Genomic DNA, 24,453 nt, shown 5'->3' on the forward strand with positions numbered 1-24,453 from the left:
ATACCGAATGCCCCTTTAAGAACTGATTTTGTAATTTCCATTTATGAACTCTAGGTGGCGGCATTGTACAGGTATTCTCTCAGACCGTAAACTGTTGCTGCCTTGAAACATTCCACTTTCAGCATATGAATGTGCGTCCCTCTCAGGATACAGATCCCTGCCCCGTAGTATTTACAAATCCAAAATGGGTATAACGAGGGGTATAGCTATAGGAGACGTAGCAGTTGCACCAAGGCCATAGAGCCTCTCTGCTTCACAAGAAGACCTCATTACTGTATATGGCACATGGTAGGTTCCCTTTAAGGGTCCATTCACACGCCCGCAAAATGGGTCCGCATCCGTTCCGCAATTTTCAATGGGGCCAGAATGTGCTGTCCGCATCCGCATTTGCCGATCCGCACTTCGATTCCGCAAAAAAATAGAACATATCCTATTCTTGTCCGCAATTGCATATAAGAAAAGGCATTTTTTATTAATTTGATGTGCGGTCCGCACATTGCCGGTGTCCATGTTTTGCGGATCCGCAATTTGCAAAACACATACGGATGTGTGAATGGACCCTAATACTATATGCTTGTGGCGGAGGTATACCTGCCATGCAGACTGGGAGCACGACTGATATGGAGCCCGTGGCGCAAAGGAGCCCAGCACTGAACTGTGCTGCTGTGACACAAGTGGCTCGTCACAGTGGCCACAACTAGGAGGCCTTTATTATCTACCATGCTTGCAGCTGAGGATATTTTAGTCATAAGCCACTCCCCCTTCTAGAAACCACACCTATTTGACAGACCACTTATCATAAGCAGGACACATGAAGTGTACTGAAAGACTTGGCCAATGAACGTTACCACCCAAATTTCCCAAATATGACCACAGCATCTGGGAGCGCACAAACCAGGAGCACACGTTTCCTGGCCCGGGATGCCTTCCTCTGGCTGATATCAGGGAAGGCGTTCCATAGTAGTAATAGGCCTGAGCCTTTACAAGGCTTAAAGGGAACCTGTCACTGGAATTTAGGGTATAGAGCTGAGGACATTGGTTGCTAGATGGCCGCTAGCACATCCACAATAACCAGTCCCCATAGCTCTGTGTGCCTTTATTGTGGAAAAAACCCGATTTGATACATATGCAAATTAACCTGAGATGAGTCCTGTCCCTGACTCATCTCACATACAGGACTCATCTCAGGTTAATTTGCATATGTATCAAATCGTGTTTTTTACACAATAAAAGCACACAGAGCTATGGGGACTGGGTATTGCGGTTCTGCTAGCGGCCATATAGTAACCCATGTCCTCAGCTCTATACACAAAATCCCGGTGACAGGTTCCCTTTAAAGGGATTCTGTCACCTCTCATAACACAAATTCAGATTTTAAACCAGTCATGCTCCACAGATTACCTTGAATCGGCTTTGCTGTTCTATACTGTAATCCGTCCAGTAGTTTTGCTGAAAAATGACTTTTATAATTATGCTAATTAATCCTAAAGGTGCCCAGAGGGGCGTTATGTTCCACTTTGTGTGCCCAGTAACGCCCCCCAGGGCCGGACTGGCCATAGGGCAGACCGGGCATTTGCCCGGTGGGCCGGGCCGCCTCAGGGGGGCCGCTTCAGGGCTCAAGTGGGTGTGCCGAGTATGCCCTAATCACACCCCTGTGCTCCGCCTCCTGCCAGCCCCGGCCGCACAGCTTAATAATCATCATGACTGTCTGATCAGGGCCGGACTGGCCATAGGGCGGGTCGGGCCGCCTCAGGGGGGCCGCCTCAGGGCTCGAGTGGGTGTGCTGGTATGGCCTAATCACACCCCTCCCTGTGCTCCGCCTCCTGCCAGCCCCGGCCGCACAGCTTAATCATCACACAAAGACACATAGATACTGACTGTGAGTCCACCCCCACTGCTCTGCCTCCTGTGCTCCGCCTCCGTGACTCCATCTTCCGGCGGCCGGCAGCGTAACGTCGCTCACTCCGACGTCACGCGCCTGCTCTGCCTTCATTAATAAAGTGGGAGGAGCATGCGCGTGCGGCGTTACGTAGTGAGTGACGTCACGTCACGTTACGCTGCCGCCGGCCGCCTAGTTTGAATATTGAAGAGTGGGACTGGAGCCACCAGCTTCTGCCTGCCCGCCCCAGTAGTGCCCAACTGGCTGTGGCTGCCGCCTGCCCATGCCCACTGACTGTCCAAGGCAGTAAGTTAGTGATAGTGATAGATTATTAGATAGTAACTTATGTAAGTGAGCTATTGAGCTTGTAAATAAACTTGTGCAAAGTATATGAGTAGTTACTAACTACTCATATACTTTGCACAAGTTTATTTACAAGCTCAATAGCTCACTTACATAAGGAACAGCGGGGTCTGTCTTACAATAGGGAGGGACACTGTTATGGGGGGGGGGAGATATCTGTGGATCATGTGGATGATGACACATATATATAGCACAAGATGCTTGCGCTGCCATATATGTGTGTCATCCACAGATCCCCCCCGGCCACCCATAACAGTGTCATCCACAGATGCCGCCATAACAGTGCCATGCAATCCACAGATATCCCCTTAACAGTCTATTAAAGGGATATCTGTGGATGACACTGTTATGGGGTGGGGTCTGTGGATGACGCACTGTTAATAACAGTGCATCATCCACAGATGCCCCCATAACTGTGTGTCATCCACTGATGCCCATAACACTTGAGTGTCTCCACAGATGCCCATAACAGTGCGTCATGCACTGATGCCCCCATAATAGTGTCATCCACAGATGCCCCATTAATAGTGTCTTTCACAGATCCCCCATAACAGTACGTCATCCACAGATGCCCCCATAACCGTGTGTTATCCACTGATGCCCATAACAGTGTGTCATCCACAGGTCCCCCATAACAGTGTGTCATCCACAGGTCCCCCATAACAGTGTGTCATCCACAGGTCCCCCATAACAGTGTGTCATCCACAGGTCCCCCATAACAGTGTGTCATACTGTCATCCACAGATCCCCCATAACAGTGCGCCTGTGCACTGAGGAGAGACAGAAAGGAGGGCAAATAATCAGTGGAAGCAAGCAGAGGACGGCACAGCAGACGACTGAATAGCTTCTTTTGTAAGTAAATTGTTTTATTATAAATGTAGTTTAATGTTTTTGTCTTTTATTATATTCTGGCTTTTGTGGATGTAAATGTAGTGGTGCTATAATGTGGACCCCAGGCCTCTCTGATGTCCTGCAGGCTGGGCTGGCGCTGTGGCAGCATACAGTTGGTCAGGCAGCAGAAAGGCTCTGGGGCTGTCATTGTGCTCTGGTACTTTCCCCTTCACAGCCACTGCTATCTCTCTCTCGTACAGTGCAGACTCTGCAAGAGGCTTTCCGTTTGCTCTCCGTCCTCTTAAAAGTCTATGGGAATCAAAACGGATCCATCTGGTTCCTGTTATGCAAGACGGAAAACAAAGTCCTGTCGACAGGACTTTGTTTTCCATCTTGCATAAGGGGACCCAGACTGATCCGTTATGCTTTCTCATAAACTTCTATTAGGACAGAGCAAAACGGAATGCCTCTTAGGGTCCATTCACACGTCCGTTGTTTCTTTCCTGATCTGTGCCGTTTTTTGCGGAACAGATCTGGACCAGATCTGGACCCATTCATTTTCAATTGGTCCTGAAAAAAAATCGGACAGCTCAATGTCTGATTTTTTTTCAGGACCCATTGAAAATGAATGGGTACAGAACTGGTCCAGATCTGTTCCGCAAAAAACGGAACAGATCAGGAAAGAAACAACGGACGTGTGAATGGACGCTTAAAGGTTTCCGTTTTGCATTCCATCTGGCCATTCCGTTTTATTCCGTTTGAAACGGAACCTATAACGGAATGGCATAATGCAGATGTAAACCCACCCTGTACGGAATAGGTGGTATTTGCCAGAGTTGCTGGAGAACTGTGAGTGCAATTTCGGGGGCACTGACCTGTACAGGGTGTGAGGATGGGGAGGTTGAGATCCACTGAGGATATTATAAGACTTTTCTGTAGCTTCCTATATTGTTGCAAGATCTGTATGTTGGTTGTTGCAAAGCTTGTGTGTTGGCTGAAGCCTTCCTATCTTACTGGTGGCTGGCCCTGCCCCTCAATTGTGCTTCTGGGTTTGGCTCCGCCCCTAGACTGCAAGGGGGTGGGGCCTGTTGGAGGTCATGTGATTGGGCTGCTCAGTCAAAAATGCCCGGGCCTATTTTTTGTCCCAGTCCGGCCCTGACGCCCCCCTGCAGTGCCCAAAACGCCTTCCTCCTGAATCCCTAACCTCCCACAGCCTCTCATCCCTCTCCTCCCCCTCCCTGACGGCCGAGCGAAGTCTCGCGCAGACGCAGTACCCACTGAGGGCTGCGCCAGTGTGATTTGCTGGAGACTGAGGGCAGGAGCTTCATCGTCACTGGGCATACGCCGAGCCCAGTGACATCCGATGCTCGCTCTTCCCTCATTACAGAATATAAATGGCGGTCTAATGATTGCAGATTATAGTAAACAAGGGTGACAAAAAAAAAAGTTTAAAAAAGTTTAAAAAAAGTTTAAAAAAAATAAAAAAAATAGAAAAATGAAAATCACTCCTCTCCCAAAAAACTAAACTAAAATAAAATAAACAATATAAAAAATAAACATCATCCAGCAAACACCCATACTATTGAAATAGAAAAATATTTTTCCCATATGGCGAACAGCATAACGGAAACAAAATCAAAATTACCTATTGGACATTTTTTTTTATTACTTCACATCCCCAAAAATTAAATAAAAAGCGATCAAAAAGTCATGCACACCCCAAAATGGTATCAGTATAACTACAGATTGTCCTGCAAAAAATGAGCCCTCACAAAGCTCTGTAGATGTAAATATCAAACATTTATGGTGGTCAGAATATGGCGATGCAAAGAAATTCCCCCCCCCCCCCCAAAGTTATTAGTATTAAAACACAAGAAATACGATATGAACGTACTATCGCTGGAATCACACAGACCAGGAGAATGAAAGTAACAGGTCAGTTTTATCATATAGGGAACGTTGTAAAAAAAATAAAAAAATATGGATGTATTTAATTTTTTTTTCCAATTCCACCCCATTTGGAATTTTTCCAACTCGGCACTGCATTGTATGCGATCATTAGTGGTGCCATTAGAAAGTACAACTCGTCCTGCAGAAAACAATCCCTTATACGTCTGTGTGAACGGAAAAATAAAAAGGTTATGAAAAACGAAAATGAAAAAATACTATTGCATGGCGACTAATTACAGTGTAATTTTAGTGCCCAAGGCTTTAGAATGCTGGGCCTTGTAGTCCCACCGTTGAGGAGTGATGGTCTGTATAGTAACATGTGGCATAACATTACGTGCACTGCTGTGCGGAAGTGAAATGCTGTAGCAATCTAGAGCACACTGGTGACGAAGGAGTTAATCCAGCCTGACTGACGTCACTACTAGCGGCAGAACCTGAACAACTAGCTGGGAAGTTGGACTGTACCATGTGTCGCACGGGGGGGATTCAGAGGACCTGCCTTTTTACCACTAGAAGTACTATGTTTAGTATTGTAGAACATTTTGAGTTGCTTTGTTATAATGTTAGATATCAATCAAATCAACAGTCGTACAGTTTAATTTTGGCCGCTAGCGAGTGACAGAGCAGGATTCGTGAGGCAGCGCTCCCCTCTACCCCAGGGAGTGGTCGCGTCCGCTGGCTGGCAGTCCTGTACAGTCTGTCAGACCAGTGTTGTCCACATCTCCAGCACCTTGTGCCCGGGAGAGGAGGTGGATGCTGGGAAGGGAGGAGCGCAGGACACGGCGGAGCCAGGTGGGTGTAGTCCTGGGAGAATATAAACAGGGGGGTCTGAGGGTACCCCATATGTTACACAATTCTGGAGCCCTAAATTACTGCAGGGATCCCCCTGCACTGTGCTCATGGTACAGCCCCAGTAATAGCTCATCTCACCAGTGACCCTGCCTGTGGTGGACCATCACCCCTGTATAGTGATCACTACATCTGGTGGACTATCACCCCTCTATAGTGACCACCACATCTGATGGACCATCACCCCTGTATAGTGACCACTACATCTGATGGACCATCACCCCTCTATAGTGACCACCACATCTGATGGACCATCACCCTCTATAGTGACCACCACATCTGATGGACCATCACCCTCTATAGTGACCACCACATCTGATGGACTATCACCCTCTATAGTGACCACCACATCTGATGATCTATCACCCCTCTATAGTGACCACCACATCTGATGGACTATCACCCTCTATAGTGACCACCACATCTGATGGACTATCACCCTCTATAGTGACCACTACATCTGATGATCTATCACCCCTCTATAGTGACCACCACATCTGATGGACTATCACCCTCTATAGTGACCACCACATCTGATGGACTATCACCCTCTATAGTGACCACCACATCTGATGGACTATCACCCTCTATAGTGACCACTACATCTGGGGGACTATCACCCTCTATAGTGACCACTACATCTGGTGGAATATCACCCTTCTATAGTGACCACCACATCTGATGGACTATCACCCTGTATAGTGACCACCACATCTGATGGACCATCACCCCTCTATAGGGACCATTACATCTGATGGACTATCACCCATCTATAGTGACCACTACATCTGGTGGACTATCACCCCGTATAGTGACCACTACATCTGATGGACTATCACCCCTGTATAGTGACCACTACATCAGGTGGACTATCACCCCTGTATAGTGACCACTACATCTGGTGGACTATCACCCCTGTATAGTGACCACTACATCTGGTGGACTATCACCCCTGTATAGTGACCACTACATCTGGGGGACCATCACCCCTCTATAGTGACCACTACATCTGGGGGACCATCACCCCTCTATAGTGACCACTACATCTGGTTGACCATCACCCCAGTATAGTGACCACTACATCTGGCGGACTATCACCCCGTATAGTGACCACTACATCTGGCGGACTATCACCCCGTATAGTGACCACTACATCTGGTGGACTATCACCCTTGTATAGTGACCACTATATCTGGGGGACCATCACCCCTGTATAGTGACCACTACATCTGGGGGACCATCACCCCTCTATAGTGACCACTACATCTGATGGACTATCACCCCTGTATAGTGACCACCACATCTGATGGACTATCACCCCTCTATAGTGACCACTACATCTGGAGGACTATCACCCTGTATAGTGACCACTACATCTGGTGAACTATCACCCCTCTATAGTGACCACTACATCTCTCTATAGTGACCACTACATCTGGAGGACTATCACCCCTCTATAGTGACCAGTACATCTGGTGGACTATCACCCTGTCTAGTGACCACTACATCTGGTGGACTATCACCCTGTCTAGTGACCACTACATCTGGTGGACTATCACCCTGTCTAGTGACCACTACATCTGGCGGACTATCACCCTGTCTAGTGACCACTACATCTGGTGGACTATCACCCTGTCTAGTGACCACTACATCTGGTGGACTATCACCCTGTCTAGTGACCACTACATCTGGTGGACTATCACCCTGTCTAGTGACCACTACATCTGGTGGACTATCACCCTGTCTAGTGACCACTACATCTGGTGGACTATCACCCTGTCTAGTGACCACTACATCTGGTGGACTATCACCCTCTATAGTGACCACTACATCTGGTGGACTATCACCCTCTATAGTGACCACTACATCTGGTGGACTATCACCCTCTATAGTGACCACTACATCTGGTGGACCATCACCCTCTATAGTGACCACTACATCTGGTGGACCATCACCCTCTATAGTGACCACTACATCTGGTGGACTATCACCCTGTATAGTGACCACTACATCTGGTGGACTATCACCCTCTATAGTGACCACTACATCTGGAGGACTTTTTTGGTGGCATGAGGGGCAGCTACACAATACAAGTTGTTATAATGTTATGTCCGATCGCTGTACGTGCGGAATGTCCGCCTGGCGGGCGTTACCCTTTATATAAAGACTATTTGGTGGACAGAAGCCTCAATGCTTGAAGTTATGATTCCAATGGTCCCCATGTCAACTCTTCTGCTCTGTGATCTGGCGGCAGATCTATTGGTGGATTTCTTCTGGTTTTGTGGTGAATACATATAAAAAAATATGGCGTTTCTTCCGACCGCCATATTGTTAAATCCCTGTGAGTGTGACAGTATCGGTAGGCGTGGCCCCAGATGGCGGCGGAGAGACTTGTATATCGGCTCTCTGATAATTACCCATGTCATAAATGTCAAAGTCCTTTTTATCTGCCTGGATCTTTCATCCTTCTGTTCGAGCAGTAATTAGTTTCCTGTAATTCCTGCCGCGTCCGGCCTCCTGGGAGTTGTAGTGCGTGGAGTCATCCAGCAAATAGAAAGTTGTTTTCTGAGGATTTAAAAAATAATAATGACAATATCCCAAACTGTGTAATATTTGACCTTTGAAATTTTGCCCTGACCGCCTCCACTCGCCAATCGTTGGAGCCCGTGCCACGATGATGTCACATGGTGTGTCCATGGTGACCGGCGCTGCTGGCCGCGATGATGTCACATGGTGTGCCCATGGCGACCGGCGCTGCTGGCCGCGCTGTTGTCACATGGTGTGCCCATGGCGACCGGCGCTGCTGGCCGCAATGATGTCACATGGTGTGCCCATGGCGACCGGCGCTGCTGGCCGCAATGATGTCACATGGTGTGCCCATGGCGACCGGCGCTGCTGGCCGCGATGATGTCACATGGTGTGCCCATGGCGACTGGCGCTGCTGGCCGCGCTGACGTTACATGGATTTTATTCTCCATTTACATCCAAAGTAAAATTCCGAATTCTTGCAGATTCCGGACGGCAGTGCATTGTGGGAGCTGAGTTGACAGGCAGGGTAAATCAATGGCCGTCAATATTTGCTCAGCGTGGCTCCGACACCCCACACCCTCCACTAGTCAGCTGTTCTGCAGTAGCACTGGCACCAGTAGCCGGCGCTGGAAGTGAATGGGAGCAGCGCTGCAGTATCCAGCAGGGTGTCGCAACAACTGTTATGGTATTAAAGCAGGGATGCTCAACCTGTGGCCCTCCAGCTGTTGCAAAACTACAACTCCCAGCATGCCCTAATAGCTGTAGGCTGTCCAGGCCTGCTGGGAGTTGTAGTTTTGCAACAGCTGGCGGGCCGCAGGTTGGGCATCCCTGTCTTAAAGGCCTCATTGGGGGCATATCCTAGTGATAACTTTTGAAAGGCGCTGGTCTCACCTCTGGGACCCGCACCTATCCTTAGAACGGAGCCCGCAAAGTGCTGGAGGGCGCGCCGCGAATGTGCTTCATTTCTCTGCGAGCACCGAAAATAGCCAAGCGACCCGCTCAGCCATTTTCGGACGTCCCACTGAAATGAATGGGAAGCGCGGCCACAGCTCCATTCGCTGAGCCAGCGCTCGGTTATTTTAGGAGCTCACATAGAAATGAATGGCCGCACATACGCGGGGCGGGCTCCGCTCTAAGGATAGCTGCGGGTCACAGAGGTGAGACCCGTGCCTATCAGACATCAGGGACATATCCTAGCGATATGCCCCCAATGTCCCAGATGGAAATACCCCTTTAATTAAAACTCTTCCTTCCGTTTTCCATCTACAGCTCCTATGCAGACCTGTTTGTTTCCATGGTAACGGACAGAAAAAAGCTGTGTAGTGTAACCTGCCGTCCTCTGCTTTGCACTAACGTCCGTTTGGTAGGTTAGCCAAAAGCAGAAGACAAATAGAAGGGAGTGCGGCTGCAGGATCCGACTTCACAGCGCTTGTAGTCTGTTACCATGGAAACACCTATTCGTGTTTGTAAATATGGAAAGGAGTATTCCCAATGCAAAATACTTGTGGCATGTTTCCAGCTATGTGGACCCCTTTAGGCCTGGTAGGGGCCCGCTGCATCCAGGCATAGATGGGATAGAGACTCTCTCCGCTCGGAGGCGGTTGACCGCCATTTTACTCTTCTGCTTTGATATGATCGGTCGTGTATAAAGTCGTCATTGGATTGGTTGGTTTTCCTGCTGCCATTTTGCCGGAGACGTGTCTCACCTTGTGTCTGTCATGTAGGGCGTCCTCCAGAAAGGATGAAAAATGGATTCCGAAGAGCAGGAGCTGCTGGCGGACTACAGATACCGGAATTACTCCTCGGTCATTGAGAAAGCCTTGAGAAACTTCGAGTCCTCCACTGAATGGGCAGATCTGATCTCCTCGCTCGGGAAACTCAATAAGGTAAGAAATGGCGCTGCACATGAACACGCACCGATAAGGCTGGATTCACGTCACGTTTTTGCCATTCGTTTAATGTATACAAAACACGTATACGTTAACGGATGGCTCAGACCGACGCCATACAGTGGCATCTGTCACCATAGAGTTCCATTGTGTAAAAAACAAAACAAAAAAAACCCATTAACATATACGTTTTTTTTACTGGTCTCTGCACCACTTTGCTCCATAGGCGCTATTTTTTTTTATACTTTGTACGGGCGCCATTAGACCCCACTAGGCACGATGGATTTTGTCAGGCAATTATCTCTTCTTCTCTTAAGGCCTCCTGCGCACGAACGTGTGCGCCCCGTGGCCGTGCTTTGGCCTGCAAATCTGCGACTTTCGAATATACTTTGTTTAAATTTTCCACCGTGTTCAAGACCTCTGCTTGCTGTCAGTGAATAGGAATATTCTTGCTGACATCCAGAAACCAAAAACCTGTGGGGGTTTCGTTACAATTGTATCCAGTCTGGACGCCTTAGTAGCACAAATGTATCTCCCGTCCTGATGGTTTGCTACAGTGTGTCAGTCTGGGAGGACCGTCAAGGCTGGATGCAATTGTAACAAACTCTGAGCTGTTAGAAGGAACTCTATACAGGTTTGCAGCTTTTTGGATTTAAAGGGGATACCCCATCTGGGACACGTATGGCGTATCGCTAGGATATGCCATCAATGTCGGATAGGTGCGTTGAGACACGTGAAGTGAATGAAAGCACACCGCGCAGCCTCCCTTCGTTGCTACGGGAGTTCCGCAAATAGCCGAGCGCTGGATCGGCTATTTCGCACAGTCCCATAGCGGTGAATGGAGAGGTGTTTCTTTCACTTCAGGGGTCTCAGAGGTGGGACCCGCACCTATCTGACATTGATGGCATATCCTAGCGATACGCCATTGATTTCTTAGATGAGACAACCCCTTTAAACATGAATGTTCTCATTCACCGACTGCAAGCAGAGGAACTGGAATACAGAATATAATAAAGCAGCAGAACTGCTGATTATGTAAGGATTAAGTTTTGCAGAATGCTTCCTTTTAGGCCTCTTGCACACGAACGTGTGCGCCCCGTGGCCGTGCTGCGGCTCGCAAAATGCAGGCCGCAATACACGAACACGAACACTGACCGTGGGGCAGCCGCAGCGGATCGCGGATCCATTCACTTTAATGGGTCCGCGATCCGGCCATTCCGCAAAAAGATAGGACATGTTCTATCTCTTTGCCGAACGGAAGTACGGGACGAAACCCCACAGAAGCACTCTATAGTGCTTCCGCAGGGTTCCGTTCCGTGCTTCCATTCCGCACCGTTCCACATATCCGGATTTGCAGACCCATTGAAGTAAATGGGTCCGCATCAGTGATGCGGAATGCACACGGAACGGTGCCCGTGTATTGCGGATCCGCAAATGCGGTCCGCAATACGGCAACGGGAAGCACACGTTCGTGTGCAGGAGGCCTAAGCCAGGATAAACCATTGGCGCAGTTCCCCCTGCAGCTGTCTGGTACTCTGTAGTAATAAATGTTGGTGGTTGTAGTACTCCAGAAGACATCTTACACTAGAAATGCGTGGAAATGTCAGGATCCTGTTAGACGGCGGTGACTTCCTGGTCGCTGCTGTTTGTGTTTCCAGCCTCCTGTCCTGCGCTCTCCGTCTTCGGACCGCCTTCACTCACTCGGGGAAGCCCCTGAGCCTTTGTGTGAACACAGATCTATGTAGCAGAGCTGAATTTGTCACGTAACTCTTTATGCTCTGTGCACCTATAGAAGATGCCCACTACATGGCCCTCGCATCACTGAACTCCGGAATGGAGGACCATAAATTGCACCGCAAAGCGGCAGTGGTCACTGGTCATGTGATCCTTTTGAACCAATCGGCAGAGAAATTATTAGTATAGTGAGGATCGGGAGTGACGATATTTTAGGACAGCGTCTATCGGGGGGGGTATTAGTCCTACTGGTGGAGAGGAGTCTTGCAGGCGGTGCTCCCTGGGAAAAGTATTCAAATTAGTAAATTCCGACCGTGGACACACGTAATGTAAACATGTCATAAAGTCACAAACAGCGGGTCCGCAATATATGGGTCCCGGCCGTTTTAGCACCGCATCACGGATGTGGACCCGTTCACTTGAATGGGTCTGCAATCTGGAAGGTGCAGTGCGGAACGGAGGCACGGAACCCCACGGAAGCAGTGTGGAGTGTTTCTGTGGGATTTCTCTCCGTGCCTCCGCACTGCAAAAATAATAAAACTTGTTCTATTTGTTTTGCAGTGCGGACGGATTACGGACCCGTTCAAGTTGAATGGGTCTGGATCCGTTGCAACAGCCGCACTGATGTTGCCCGTGCATTGGGGATCGCAAATTGCGGTCCCCAATGCATGGAACGGGCCGTGTGCATGAGCCCCTATGGAAACAGTGGTGTCAGAGGGGAGACCACCAACCTAGCAGGTATTTATGACCCATCCTAAAGATACACCATAAATGTCTATCGTATGAACGCCCCTTAAGGCTTCATTCACACATCTGTATGTGTTTTGTGGACCGCACATCGCCGGCACTATAATAGAAAAGGCCTAATCTTGTCCGCAATTGCGGACAAGAATTGGACATGTTCTACTTTTTTGCGGAAACTGAATTGTGGATGCGGAAGTGCGGAATGGATGCGGACCCCTTTTGCAGACGTGTGAACGGACACTTAGGCTTTATTCACACGTCCGCAACGTGTTTTGCGCATCCACGGATCCAGATGTGTAGACCCTAAAGTTCTGTGCACACGGTGGATTTTGAAAACCCGCCTACAAAATTCGGCGCGGAATCTGCACATTTTGGAGCATTTTATGTGTTTTTTTTTTCCTGCTTTTTAAAAGAATTTTCCCAATGCATTTTCAGCTTGTGGTTTTTAGTGTGAATCTGTGCAAAAAAAAAAAAAAGCACGGACACGTAGGGAGCAGATTTTTTACTCTTCCCATTCAATTCGGAGGGAGATTCAGCCTGGATTCTGACCCAAAATAGGTCGTGCTGCTTCTTGGCACGTAGAAAATAAAAATCATTAAAATGAACGGGAGGCTGTTTTGATGAGTTTTTTTGGCGCTGATTTTGAAGCGGAAACGCGCCAAAATCAACTCCAAAAAACCAAGTGTGAACAGAGCCTTAGATCTAGCGTAAGAGGGCCACCCGTGACGCCAGCATGCATCCTCTCAGATGGCAGATCCGGTGACGGGCGCAGCTAAACATGGCCTCAAGGACTTTTTCACACGCCGATTCAGCGCTCATTTGTGCGGGCTTCTAGAAAGAGATTGATGCTCCCGGCTCTGCATGAATGCACCAGTGACGGGGCAGGGAGCGGCCGGTTCCCACTGCACGGCTGATTGATGCCCGGTGCGTCCGAGATGTGTCATTGTGAGCTTGCGTGTGAACTGGTACATGGCATCCTCAGTGTAAGCGGTATCATTTGCTGTTGATGTAGCAGAGCTGACTTTGTCACTTAGAAGATTGTGCCAGTTTTGCCTGCAGTCCTATGTTAAACCTCAGACCGCGGACCCAGCGAGTCTTCTTTCTATTTACTATGTGTTTTGCAAAAGTAAAAGTAAAGGGTCTATCCAAGACTGAATAACGCCCCCCTCCCCCACAATTTCCGGACCCGCAACACTGAGCATACTCGCCTGGTCCATGATGACTGTTTTCTTCCAGAAGCCGAGAAGCCGTCTTCACATCTTCCGTCAATGGGGAGGTGGGTGCCGTCGTGGTGACCTGCCTCCCCCTTGCACCGCCTTGGCCTGCTATTGGCTGCACCCCCCCCCCCCTGTCAACAGATGATGCGAAGACGGACGCAGATGGATCTGAAAGGAAACTGGCATCGCGGACCAGGTAAGTATGCTCAGTGTTGCGGGTCCAGGCATTGTAGGGGGGGGAGAAGGGGGGCGGTTTATTCAGTCTTGGATGACCCCTTTAAGGAACACACTTTATACTGTGTTGTTCTAGTGCAAGGTCTGAGGGGGCGGAGCATGACACAGGCATTGAAAGAACACAACGAATCCTTGTGTCATGCCCCACCCCCTGAGACCCTGTATTGGGATAATTTGCGTGTTTTGTGGTTTGAGAATATCCTTAGGATAGGCCAGGACCCCCACCACAGCGATACCATGGCCCTCCCACAACTCCATACATTTTGTAGTGGCTGTGCCCGGTACTGCAGCTCAGTCCCATGCAAAAAAAGCTGCAATACCAGGCACGGGCACTGCACAGTGTACGGTACACAATGACGGGGCCTGTCGGACCGTTGCAGCCCCACATATTACTGGTCACATATTAATGGCTCATCCTTCAGTTTTATTGACCAGGAAAACCACTTTAATGTTCTGCTACCAAATGCAGGGCGTGTCCTTGTCTTCCAGTACTGAGAGGAAGGGTGTAGTGGTTCATCCCTCTGTGAAGTTTTACTGTGCTGTTCCATAAGGAACCGACGCATCAGCGGCCATTTATATAGACCTCGCGGAGAACCCCTGCAGTACTGGAGTATAATACAGGATGTAACTCTGGATCAGTACAGGATAAGTAATGTAATGTATGTACACAGTGACTGCACCAGCAGAATAGTGAGTGCAGCTCTGGAGTATAATACAGGATGTAACTCAGGATCAGTACAGGATAAGTAATGTAATGTATGTACACAGTGACCCCACCAGCAGAATAGTGAGTGCAGCTCTGGAGTATAATACAGGATGTAACTCAGGATCAGTACAGGATAAGTAATGTAATGTATGTACACAGTGACTGCACCAGCAGAATAGTGAGTGCAGCTCTGGAGTATAATACAGGATGTAACTCAGGATCAGTACAGGATAAGTAATGTAATGTATGTACACAGTGACTCCACCAGCAGTATAGTGAGTGCAGCTCTGGAGTATAATACAGGATGTAACTCTGGATCGGTACAGGATAAGTAATGTAATGTATGTACACAGTGACTGCACCAGCAGAATAGTGAGTGCAGCTCTGGAGTATAATACAGGATGGAACTCAGGATCGGTACAGGATAAGTAATGTAATGTATGTACACAGTGACTCCACCAGCAGAATAGTGAGTGCAGCTCTGGAGTATAATACAGGATGGAACTCAGGATCGGTACAGGATAAGTAATGTAATGTATGTACACAGTGACTCCACCAGCAGAATAGTGAGTGCAGCTCTGGAGTATAATACAGGATGTAACTCAGGATCAGTACAGGATAAGTAATGTATATACACAGTGACTCCACCAGCAGAATAGTGAGTGCAGCTCTGGAGTATAATACAGGATGTAACTCAGGATCAGTACAGGATAAGTAATGTATGTACACAGTGACTGCACCAGCAGAATAGTGAGTGCAGCTCTGGAGTATAATACAGGATGTAACTCAGGATCAGTACAGGATAAGTAATGTATGTGCAATATTATAAATTATGAAATGATATGGAAATCTGGACATGTCCTTTAAGATCGGTTCTTCTGTGTGAATTCACAGGTAACTAATAATAATTGAAGGTCCAGCACTTGTTTTCAAATAAAATCGGGGATCTGTTAGGGGCGTTTGGCTTTCCTATAAATGACAAGCATCTGCATAACAATTGCATACGTGTTTTTTGACAGACGGCCCTTTGTCCAGAGCACTTATTATCTAGCGCTGCTCTAAATGCAAGATAATGAATTATTTATAGAAGTTCAGCAGTCGTAAACATGACCCGTATCTGCAGCAAATTATTTTAGACCAGAAGTCTCCTAGTCGTAGATATTGATTGAGGGTTTCAAGGTCTGAAACGCGTAAGAATTCAGTTTATATATATCTCCAAAAAAATGAGGCAGCACTCCAAAATGGTGAAAAAATGGTGACCCAATTTATTCCCAAGGCAACGTTTCAGCCCACACAATGAGGCCTTTGTCAGCCCACAGAAAGGCCTCATTGTGTGGGCTGAAACGTTGCCTTGGGAATAAATTGGGTCACCATTTTTTCACCATTTTGGAGTGCGGCCTCATTTTTGGGAGATATTCATCAGTGGGTGTGTATGCCGGTCGTCCCGGGGTATTTTGGACCCTACTTCTGCTTTGGTCTGACTGTGCTGCTGCTTCTTTTGCTATTTGATATATATATCCATTCCTTCTAAAGTGACCCAGCATCAGTGCACTAGAGGAGATGCCTGGGGTAAAGAGGTGGTCAGGTTTTCAAAATCCATTCCATATTGGATCCTTATCTGGTATCCAGAATGGAGAACGTCTGCAAAGCGCGCCACTTGCTCTGGTCCTGAGTTGTGCATGTATTATATCGTCAACCCATTGATTACAGTGTAATCCTTAATTTCACCTGTGGTGGCGCTGTAGGGAAACTGAAGACTTAATGACAGATTTCCCACAGGTCATCAATATGAACAAGCTGCCCAACCCCTTTAGAAGAAATCCTGGACAACACCTTTAGGCCTCATGCACACGACCGTTGTTTTATTCCGTGTCCGTTGCGCCGTTTTTCGTGATTTTCTGCGGACCCATTGATTTTCAATGGGTCCGTTGAAAACTCGGCTAATGCACCGTTTGCCATCCGCGTCCGTGATCCGTGGTTCCAGTCCGTCAAAAAAATATAACCTGTCCTATTATTTTCGCGGAAAACGGTTCGCGGACCCATTCAAGTCAATAGGATCGCTAAAAAACGTGGAGGCACACAAGATTGTCGCCCGCGTCAGTTTTTTTCCTATCATTTCCATAGCAAACCTGTCTTAGACTTTTTTTTTACATTCCTTTATGTTTGGTGGTCCTCCAAAATTAAGGCAAGACACACGAAAACAGAAACGGATCACGGAACAACGGAACCCCATTTTGCGGAACGGAACACAACAACGGTCGTGTGCATGAGGCCCTAAGGTCATGTTCACACTTGGCAGATTTTTCAAAAACGGAATCGGCTCCTTACATCTAAGATGAGATTGTCGCATGTGCATGGATTTGTGCAAGCTTCGTGAAAGTCACAGAAACTGCAGTACCAAAAACATCCTGTGGACAAGAGTGGCGCTATAATTTCTTTATTGGTAATCATAGATGACAGGAAGTATTTTTTTAATGTAAATTCAGGCATTAGATTCTGTGTGTTTGGCTCCTTTCGCCTGAGTGTATTACAGGTCTATGCAGGTGGACAGTAATGTTCCTGATCTTCTTTGGCGCTTTCCTCCAGTGTTATATACAACCACTGCTCTATTTTTAAAGGCCCATACCACAACAAATAATATCGGCAGTAGTGCACGCCATGATTTACAGTGCAAAAAACCCCGCTGATCTCCGGTGCCATTTTCACCTTTTCTGCTTTTTCACTCACTTGATCTGGAGGGTTTTCTTCCCTTTCTGTGGGAGGGCAGCAGCTCACCAAGCACCTGCAACTCCCAGGACGCACACTTCACTGAGCTCTTTTTAACCCCTTCCTTCCTTACGTACAAGATAGTCCCTCACATATACCCCTAGACATACATATGGTATGTATTTCCCTTCTCCGCTGTCTAGAGAGAGATAGAGCTATATACTTCTATGGACTTAGAAGTCGGGATGAATAATTGAAAGGTGTCTGGGCCGCTTCACTATGAGATCACTACTCTGACACTGAGAGGAGGAACGGAAAAGAGAAGCTACTGAGCATGTCAGTCCACCTCTGAATGCAGGAGAAGGTGGACGAGAGGCATAAACAGCAGGGGGCGCTGCTAGAGAGAAAATGTAATGTACATAAAATATCTTGTGATATTGTTTTAGCATTTGTATTGTAATAGTTCCTCATTTGAAATGCCCCGTTCATTGCACAGGAATATTTTTATGGGATAAACCTTTTAGACTGCACTGAGGAGACCTGGCTCCCCTGTCCTAGAGATTGATAAGGGTCCCAGCAGTTTGACATCCCCCCCCTTCCCCCACTGAAATATTACTTTTTATCACCAGTGGACAGGTAATAACACCGACCCGTAGGATAAAATTATCATATAATTTTTACTGCAGAGTGAACGTCTCAAAAATGGAATCCCAAAATAATGGCAAATAGTATTTTTTACATTCTGTACTGCACGATTCCTTAAAGGGGTTGTCTCATCATGGACAATGGGGGCACATCGCTAGGATATGCTCCCATTGTCTTATAGGTGCGGGTCCCACCGCTGGGACCCACACCTATATTCAGAACGGAGCCCCGAAAGTGTTGGAGGGCGCACTTCGTATGCGGGGCCACCGAAAATAGCCGAGCCCTGGCCCCTAGAAGTGAATGGGAGAGGCGGCCGGTCATGCGCGGTGCGCTCCCTTTCACTACTACGGGGAGAGCACTTGGTTGTGACCGGACCAGACTCCTCCAGCCACCACCTTGCGGGACTCTGTTCCCAATATAGGTGCGGGTCCAAGCAGTGGGACCCGCACCTATAAGACAATGGGCAATGTGCCCCCATTGTCTGTGATGAGACAACCCCTTTAAAGTGGTTGTCTTACTTCAGCAGATAGCATTTATCATGTAAATAAAGTTAATACAAGGCACTTACTAATGTATTGGGATTGTCCATATCGCCTCCTTTGCTGGCTGGATTCCTTTTTCCATCACATTATACACTGCTCGTATACAGGGGTTATGGCCATCGCTGCAGCGCAGATACGTGCCAAGGTGTGCTCCCATGGCCACCAGAGAGGCCAGCGCTTTTTCCTATAGTGTGCAAGCACGACCACCCCTGCTGGATTATAGGGTGGTCGTGACCCCTGGTAGCGAGCAGTGTATAATGTGATTGAAAAATGAGCCAAGCCAGCAAAGGAAGCAATATGGACAATCACAATACATTCGTAAGTGGCTTGTAGTAACTTTCTCTGTATGATAAATGCCATTTGCTGAAGTGAAACAACCCCTTAAAGGGTTTATTCAGACTACATAGAACAAAACATACAATGCAACAGCTCTCTGCAAAGCAAATAAAGTACAAAAATGCATTATAATTATTGTATAATTGCTAATGCTATTCTTATTAATTAGAGATGCTTGGCAAATACATTTTGTACAAAATTATTTGAGCCCGTCTGCCACACGTCAAGGCGATCTCTGGAAGACTGGAACCTAACACTAAATACTACCTGTTATGTGCCTGTTATTCAGACTAGCGACAGAAAAGTCGTCTTTAACCTCTTCTCCCCCCTTTACATTAGAGGGGCATGAGCGGTATCTAGTGGGATCTAGCGGCTGTATAATACAACCGGCACTGGCCGCAATGACGAGATCAGCGCTAACTCCGATACTGGTAATTTAACTCTTTAGATGCCGTGGTCTACAGTGACTATGGCATCTGAGTGGTTAGACAGACAGAGGGGGCTCCGATTGATTGCTGTGATAGCGTGACACTGTGTGAAGGCCGCCAGGCCTGTTGTAGCGAGCTGCCTGTTGAGCTCAGCCAGAGGCACGGCCTGACAGGCAGCCTGTGAAAATCCAAAATAAGGTGATAGTACTATTGCAGTTTATGGTACAAGTGATGTAAAAATCATATGTACAAGTCCTCTAAGGGCTCCTTCACACTTGCGGCAGGACGGATCCGGCAGGCTGGTCTCCCTGTCGGATCCGTCCTTCCGTTGTTTCGCCGGACCGCCGCTCCGTCCCCATTGACTTAAAAGTCGGACATGCAGGAATTTTTAGTCGGGCGGCTTTCGATGTGCACCGCCGTGCTGCGCCGGAGCTCAGCCCCCGTCCCCATTATAGTCAATGGGGACGGAGCGGCGGCTTGGCGAAACAGCGGAAGGACGGATCCGACAGGGAGACCAGCCTGCCGGATCCGTCCTGCCGCAAGTGTGAAGGAGCCCTTAGAGGACTTGTACATATGATTTTTAGATCACTTGTACCATAAACTGCAATAGTACTATCACCTTATTTTGGAATAAAAAATACAGGGGGGAATAAAAATTTCCTGCGCTGTAACAGAAAATAAAATCTAAACGTGTAATTCGCTATTTTTTGGTCACTTTGCCCCTCCCAAAAATGTAATTTAAAAAATTGGTGGAATTGATCAAAAAGTCATATGTACCCCCCAATATGGTACCAATAAGAACTGCAGCTCACCTGGCAAAAAAAACAGCCCTCACACGGCTCTGTAGACAGAAACATTCAAAACTTATGGGCACGCGAATATGGCAATTCAGATCAAATTTTTTATTTTTTTGTCAAAGGTTTTTAATTTTGTTAAAGTAGTAAAACCTAATACAAACTAGACATATTTAGTATCACCATAATCGTACTGACCTGTAGAATAAGCTTGTTGTGTCACTTTTAGCCTATGATGAACACCATAAAAACAAAAACTTGAATAACCACATAGAATATGCTTTGTTTTTTAATTATGTCATTTGACAAATATATTTTTTTCCTGTCTTTCTACACAAGATATAGTAAATTTAAACAGTGTCAATAAAACCATACAAATTGTCCTGCAACAAAAAACTAGCCCCTTATAAGGCTGTGTGAGTGGAAAAGTAAACAAGTTATGGGTCTTGGAAGGCGGGGAGGGAAAAAAATTAAAACCCAAAAACTGAAAATTGTCTGTGTCCTTAAAGGGGTTATCCCACAACTAATGTAAAAAATGAAAATTAGACAATTAGTACATGACAATCTCTTTCTAACAAAGCTAGAACCAGCCCGGTACCTCACATGGATCCAGAGATCTCCCTATTCATTGCTCTGCTAGATTTATATCAAGCTGACAGCTCAAGGGGAGTGTCTTCTCTGCTGCAAGGGGTGTGTCTCAGCTCTCCCTATCACAGCTCAGGGGGCGTGTCTCAGCTCTCCCTATCACAGCTCAGGAGGCAGTTGAAGGATGAAATTGAGCATTTGCGACCATCTCAGTGAGCAGGACAAAGAAATAAGAAAAAACTAACAGCAGGTGGCGCTGTACAGATACATTCTATTGAATAACTCAGTGGCTATGCAAAATTTTTAATTACATGCAGTTACAAAAGAATTCAGACCCAGATGCTGGTTTGAAAACTGGAGAATATTTTTCGTGGGACAACCCCTTTAAGGTGCTAAAGGGGCCAAAAGGCAAATCTTGGTTGCAGGTCCCCTGCGATGCTCTGCAGAGTTGTGGCGTGCAGGACTCTGCCTTCTCCTTGTATTGTTTAGTTCCTGATTGTTTGGATCTTGGCTGCACAATGATCTCGGGTGTGTCGGAGGCAGAAAGAGCAAACATTGTCCAACAGGATGTGGAAGGCGCTTGTAATAATAATAATGCAGCAGCTGTCGCAGGACGGCATTCCCAATGTATCAGGCCATACGAGCTGTGAAAATCCAGCTATCCATATAAAGGGGCACTCCGGTTTCAGCAAGCAAATATTACTTTGTGTGTACAATGAAATATGCTACAATTTTCTAGTTCTTTTCTGTTCTTTCTGTATCAGTTACTCTGCTTGCTGTCATTTTGTTGTTTACTTCCAAGGGTTATAAACCTGCCCTGATCACGTGAAGGGCACATGGGTGCACAGCTCTGGCAGCTGTCCTGTAATGAGCTGAGCACACGTGTGTCCATCACATGACCAGGACAGGTTTGTATGCCCTGGAGGTAAATAACAGCTGAAGGATAGCAAGCAGGGATCTTGAAAACCCACGAGGATTGTAAGACTGGATACATTTTCAGCATGCAAGCAATGGGGGTCATTCATTAAGGGTCTTATGACTATTTTAGTCGTGAAAATAGTTGCAGGTCCCTTTTTTGACTGCCTGTGCGATAGTGTTTATTGGCACGGCCAGTTTTATTCCCTTTTGGGCAGGGGCGTGTCAGGAGTCCTGCCGGGGATGGGACTCCGACCCCAACAAATTTACAAGGTCTCATCATAAATTAGCTAAATCTTACGGCAACAGAGGGGAATCTAACGCCGGCTTTAGTAAATGACCCCCATTACATTTATTTGAATAGAGTCACAGGGCAAATGCTCAGGATAGGTCATCAATATCAGATTGTTGGGGTCCAACTCCCGGCACCCCCACTGATCGGCTGTTTTGGGCAGCCAGAAGCAGAAAGCTCTGCATTGGAGTGATTGGGGGATAAGCTGCAGTACCCCAGTACAACCACTGCGCTGTGGGCGGAGTCTTCTGCTTCCGAATCCATCTACTATGTTGTTTCCAGTGCCACAGATTGCCGAAAACAGTTGATTGGTGGGCTGCTGGGTGTCAAACCCCCATAGATCTGATATTGATGACCTACCCTGAGTATAGGCCCTCAGTATCTAGAAACCTGAAAACCTCTGTAACCTGTTAAGGATGTGGCCTAGTTTAGTACTTAGAAGAGTTTTCTGGGTTAAATTAATATCCTTTAAAATAATGCTTTATGAAGGTTGCTGTAATTTTGTAATGTATTTGTTTTCCCTTTATTGCTCCTGTCTCCTGTTCTGGGCTGTGGTCACATGACCCCATGTCCATGCAGCTCCTTCTTATTTCCTGTGATGTCATGTCCATGGGCGGGGAAGTGATAGGGGAGTGTTTATGTAACTAGTTGGGTGGGAGGAGTTATAAACTAGCTGGGCATTGTTAGGGGCGGTGCTGGAGCTGTGGCAGAGGAAGGAGAAGTGCATTGTGGGTTTGGTTGGATACAGGAACAGGAAGTGCCACATACAGGATGACAACAAACCAGAGGGGTTGGAGTACATGGTGATGGGTCAGGAGAGTCTAAATTGAAAAAGAAAAAGAAAAAAAAACATGAAGTAAACAACTACTTGAGCATATGTGTTAAAAACTATAATGATCCTGGAAAAAATTTTTGCAATTAGCCTTTATTGAAAATTTTAAGCAGTTTTTGTGATACAGGGGTTAAATTTACTGTTTACTCTGAGTCCTGTCAGATGACTGCTCCCGTAGAGCTCTGATCTACTGACCTCATGAACACTCATTTAAGCCATATTCTTATCAGTTTGATAACAATTTTGTACAGACAATTGTTGTAGAACCACTGTGCCAACCGGTTTGACTGGCGGCCCCCTGGGTTTCATCCTTTAACCTCTCTAAATGGATTTGGTCTTCGCTGCAGGGGAGCCACCAGGCCACTACCTCTTGGCAGAGTCCCAGTGTAGTTGGCAGCGGACTCACAGAGGTCAGAGAATTCAGCGCAACGCATCAGAGGCACAGACAAAGCACACAGACAGAACCAGGCATAGAAAAGGCTGGCAGAGTACATGGCAAACAAAGACTGAACCAGACAAGGTCAGGCAAACAGAGTCCATACTAATCGGACAGACAAATCGGTGGAACAGACACAGGGTAATGACAGACGGAACTAGGTCAGACTTCAGACCGACAGGACCTAAACATATCCAAACAGAAATTTGGGCAGGACACACAACTCAGAATAAATATAGCAGGGAAAAGGCACACAGCTGCACATGCAGAGGCAGGGAAAGTTAACCCTAGCAGTACTGAACCGAGGAAAGATACAAAGCACAATAGCCCAAATCCACACCCACAAGAAGCCCACTCTAGGACACACAGAGTGGTGGCAACATGAACCGCCCCTAAACATAGTGGCCCAATTCAAACCCACAAGAAGCCGGCGCCTGCTCGCACGGAACGGTGGCAAAAAGTGAACCGCCATTGTAGCTAATTTAGCTGTAGCGAGTGTTTGAGGTCAGGAGATCAGAGATGAGAGCTCTACATGAGCCTTTATCTGACTCATAGAAAACAAGAAAGTAACCATCTGCAAATAGACTGAAATTAAACCTCTATATAACAAAAACTGTAGACATTTTTTAATAAAGACCAATAGCAAAAATTATTTTTAGCCCCAAATAAGTAAAATGCCTTCATTTATACATAAGAAAATTACCCCCAAAGGTGTTCATAGCCTTTAGTGTTTCTTTCATATCTGCATTGACATGGCCGTATGAGGGTTTGTTTTTTTGTACATTTAAGGGCCCTTGCACACGATCGCATGCCCTCTGAGATATATTGTCTGTGAGCGAACCATATGTCCCACAATGGCATTGATCATGTGCACGGGAGCGCACAGCATCATAGGTTACTGTGCACATCGGGTCGCCCGCGGGACTGTTGTCTCGCACTCATATGATCTTACGACTGCGGGACAATAGCCCCGTGGGCGGCCCGACGTGCACAGCATCATTGTAATCTATGATGCTG

The 24,453-nt window shown here is 47.1% G+C and overlaps 1 protein-coding gene across 3 annotated transcripts in view; it reads left to right on the forward strand.

Moving 5' to 3' along the window:
• The first annotated feature begins 5,713 nt into the window (after positions 1–5,713).
• DOP1B (DOP1 leucine zipper like protein B) overlaps positions 5,714–24,453 on the forward strand; it is a 131,467-nt gene continuing 112,727 nt past the window's right edge. For all 3 annotated transcript variants that reach the window (XM_044284468.1, XM_044284466.1, XM_044284467.1), the window contains exons 1-2: positions 5,714–5,815; positions 10,126–10,287. In XM_044284468.1, the coding sequence (XP_044140403.1) occupies positions 10,150–10,287 (138 nt within the window). In that variant the 5' untranslated portion in view covers positions 5,714–5,815; positions 10,126–10,149. The remainder of the gene's footprint in view (positions 5,816–10,125; positions 10,288–24,453) is intronic.

The sequence above is a fragment of the Bufo gargarizans genome, chromosome 3 (assembly GCF_014858855.1).
Source record: "Bufo gargarizans isolate SCDJY-AF-19 chromosome 3, ASM1485885v1, whole genome shotgun sequence".
Lineage (NCBI taxonomy): Eukaryota > Metazoa > Chordata > Amphibia > Anura > Bufonidae > Bufo > Bufo gargarizans.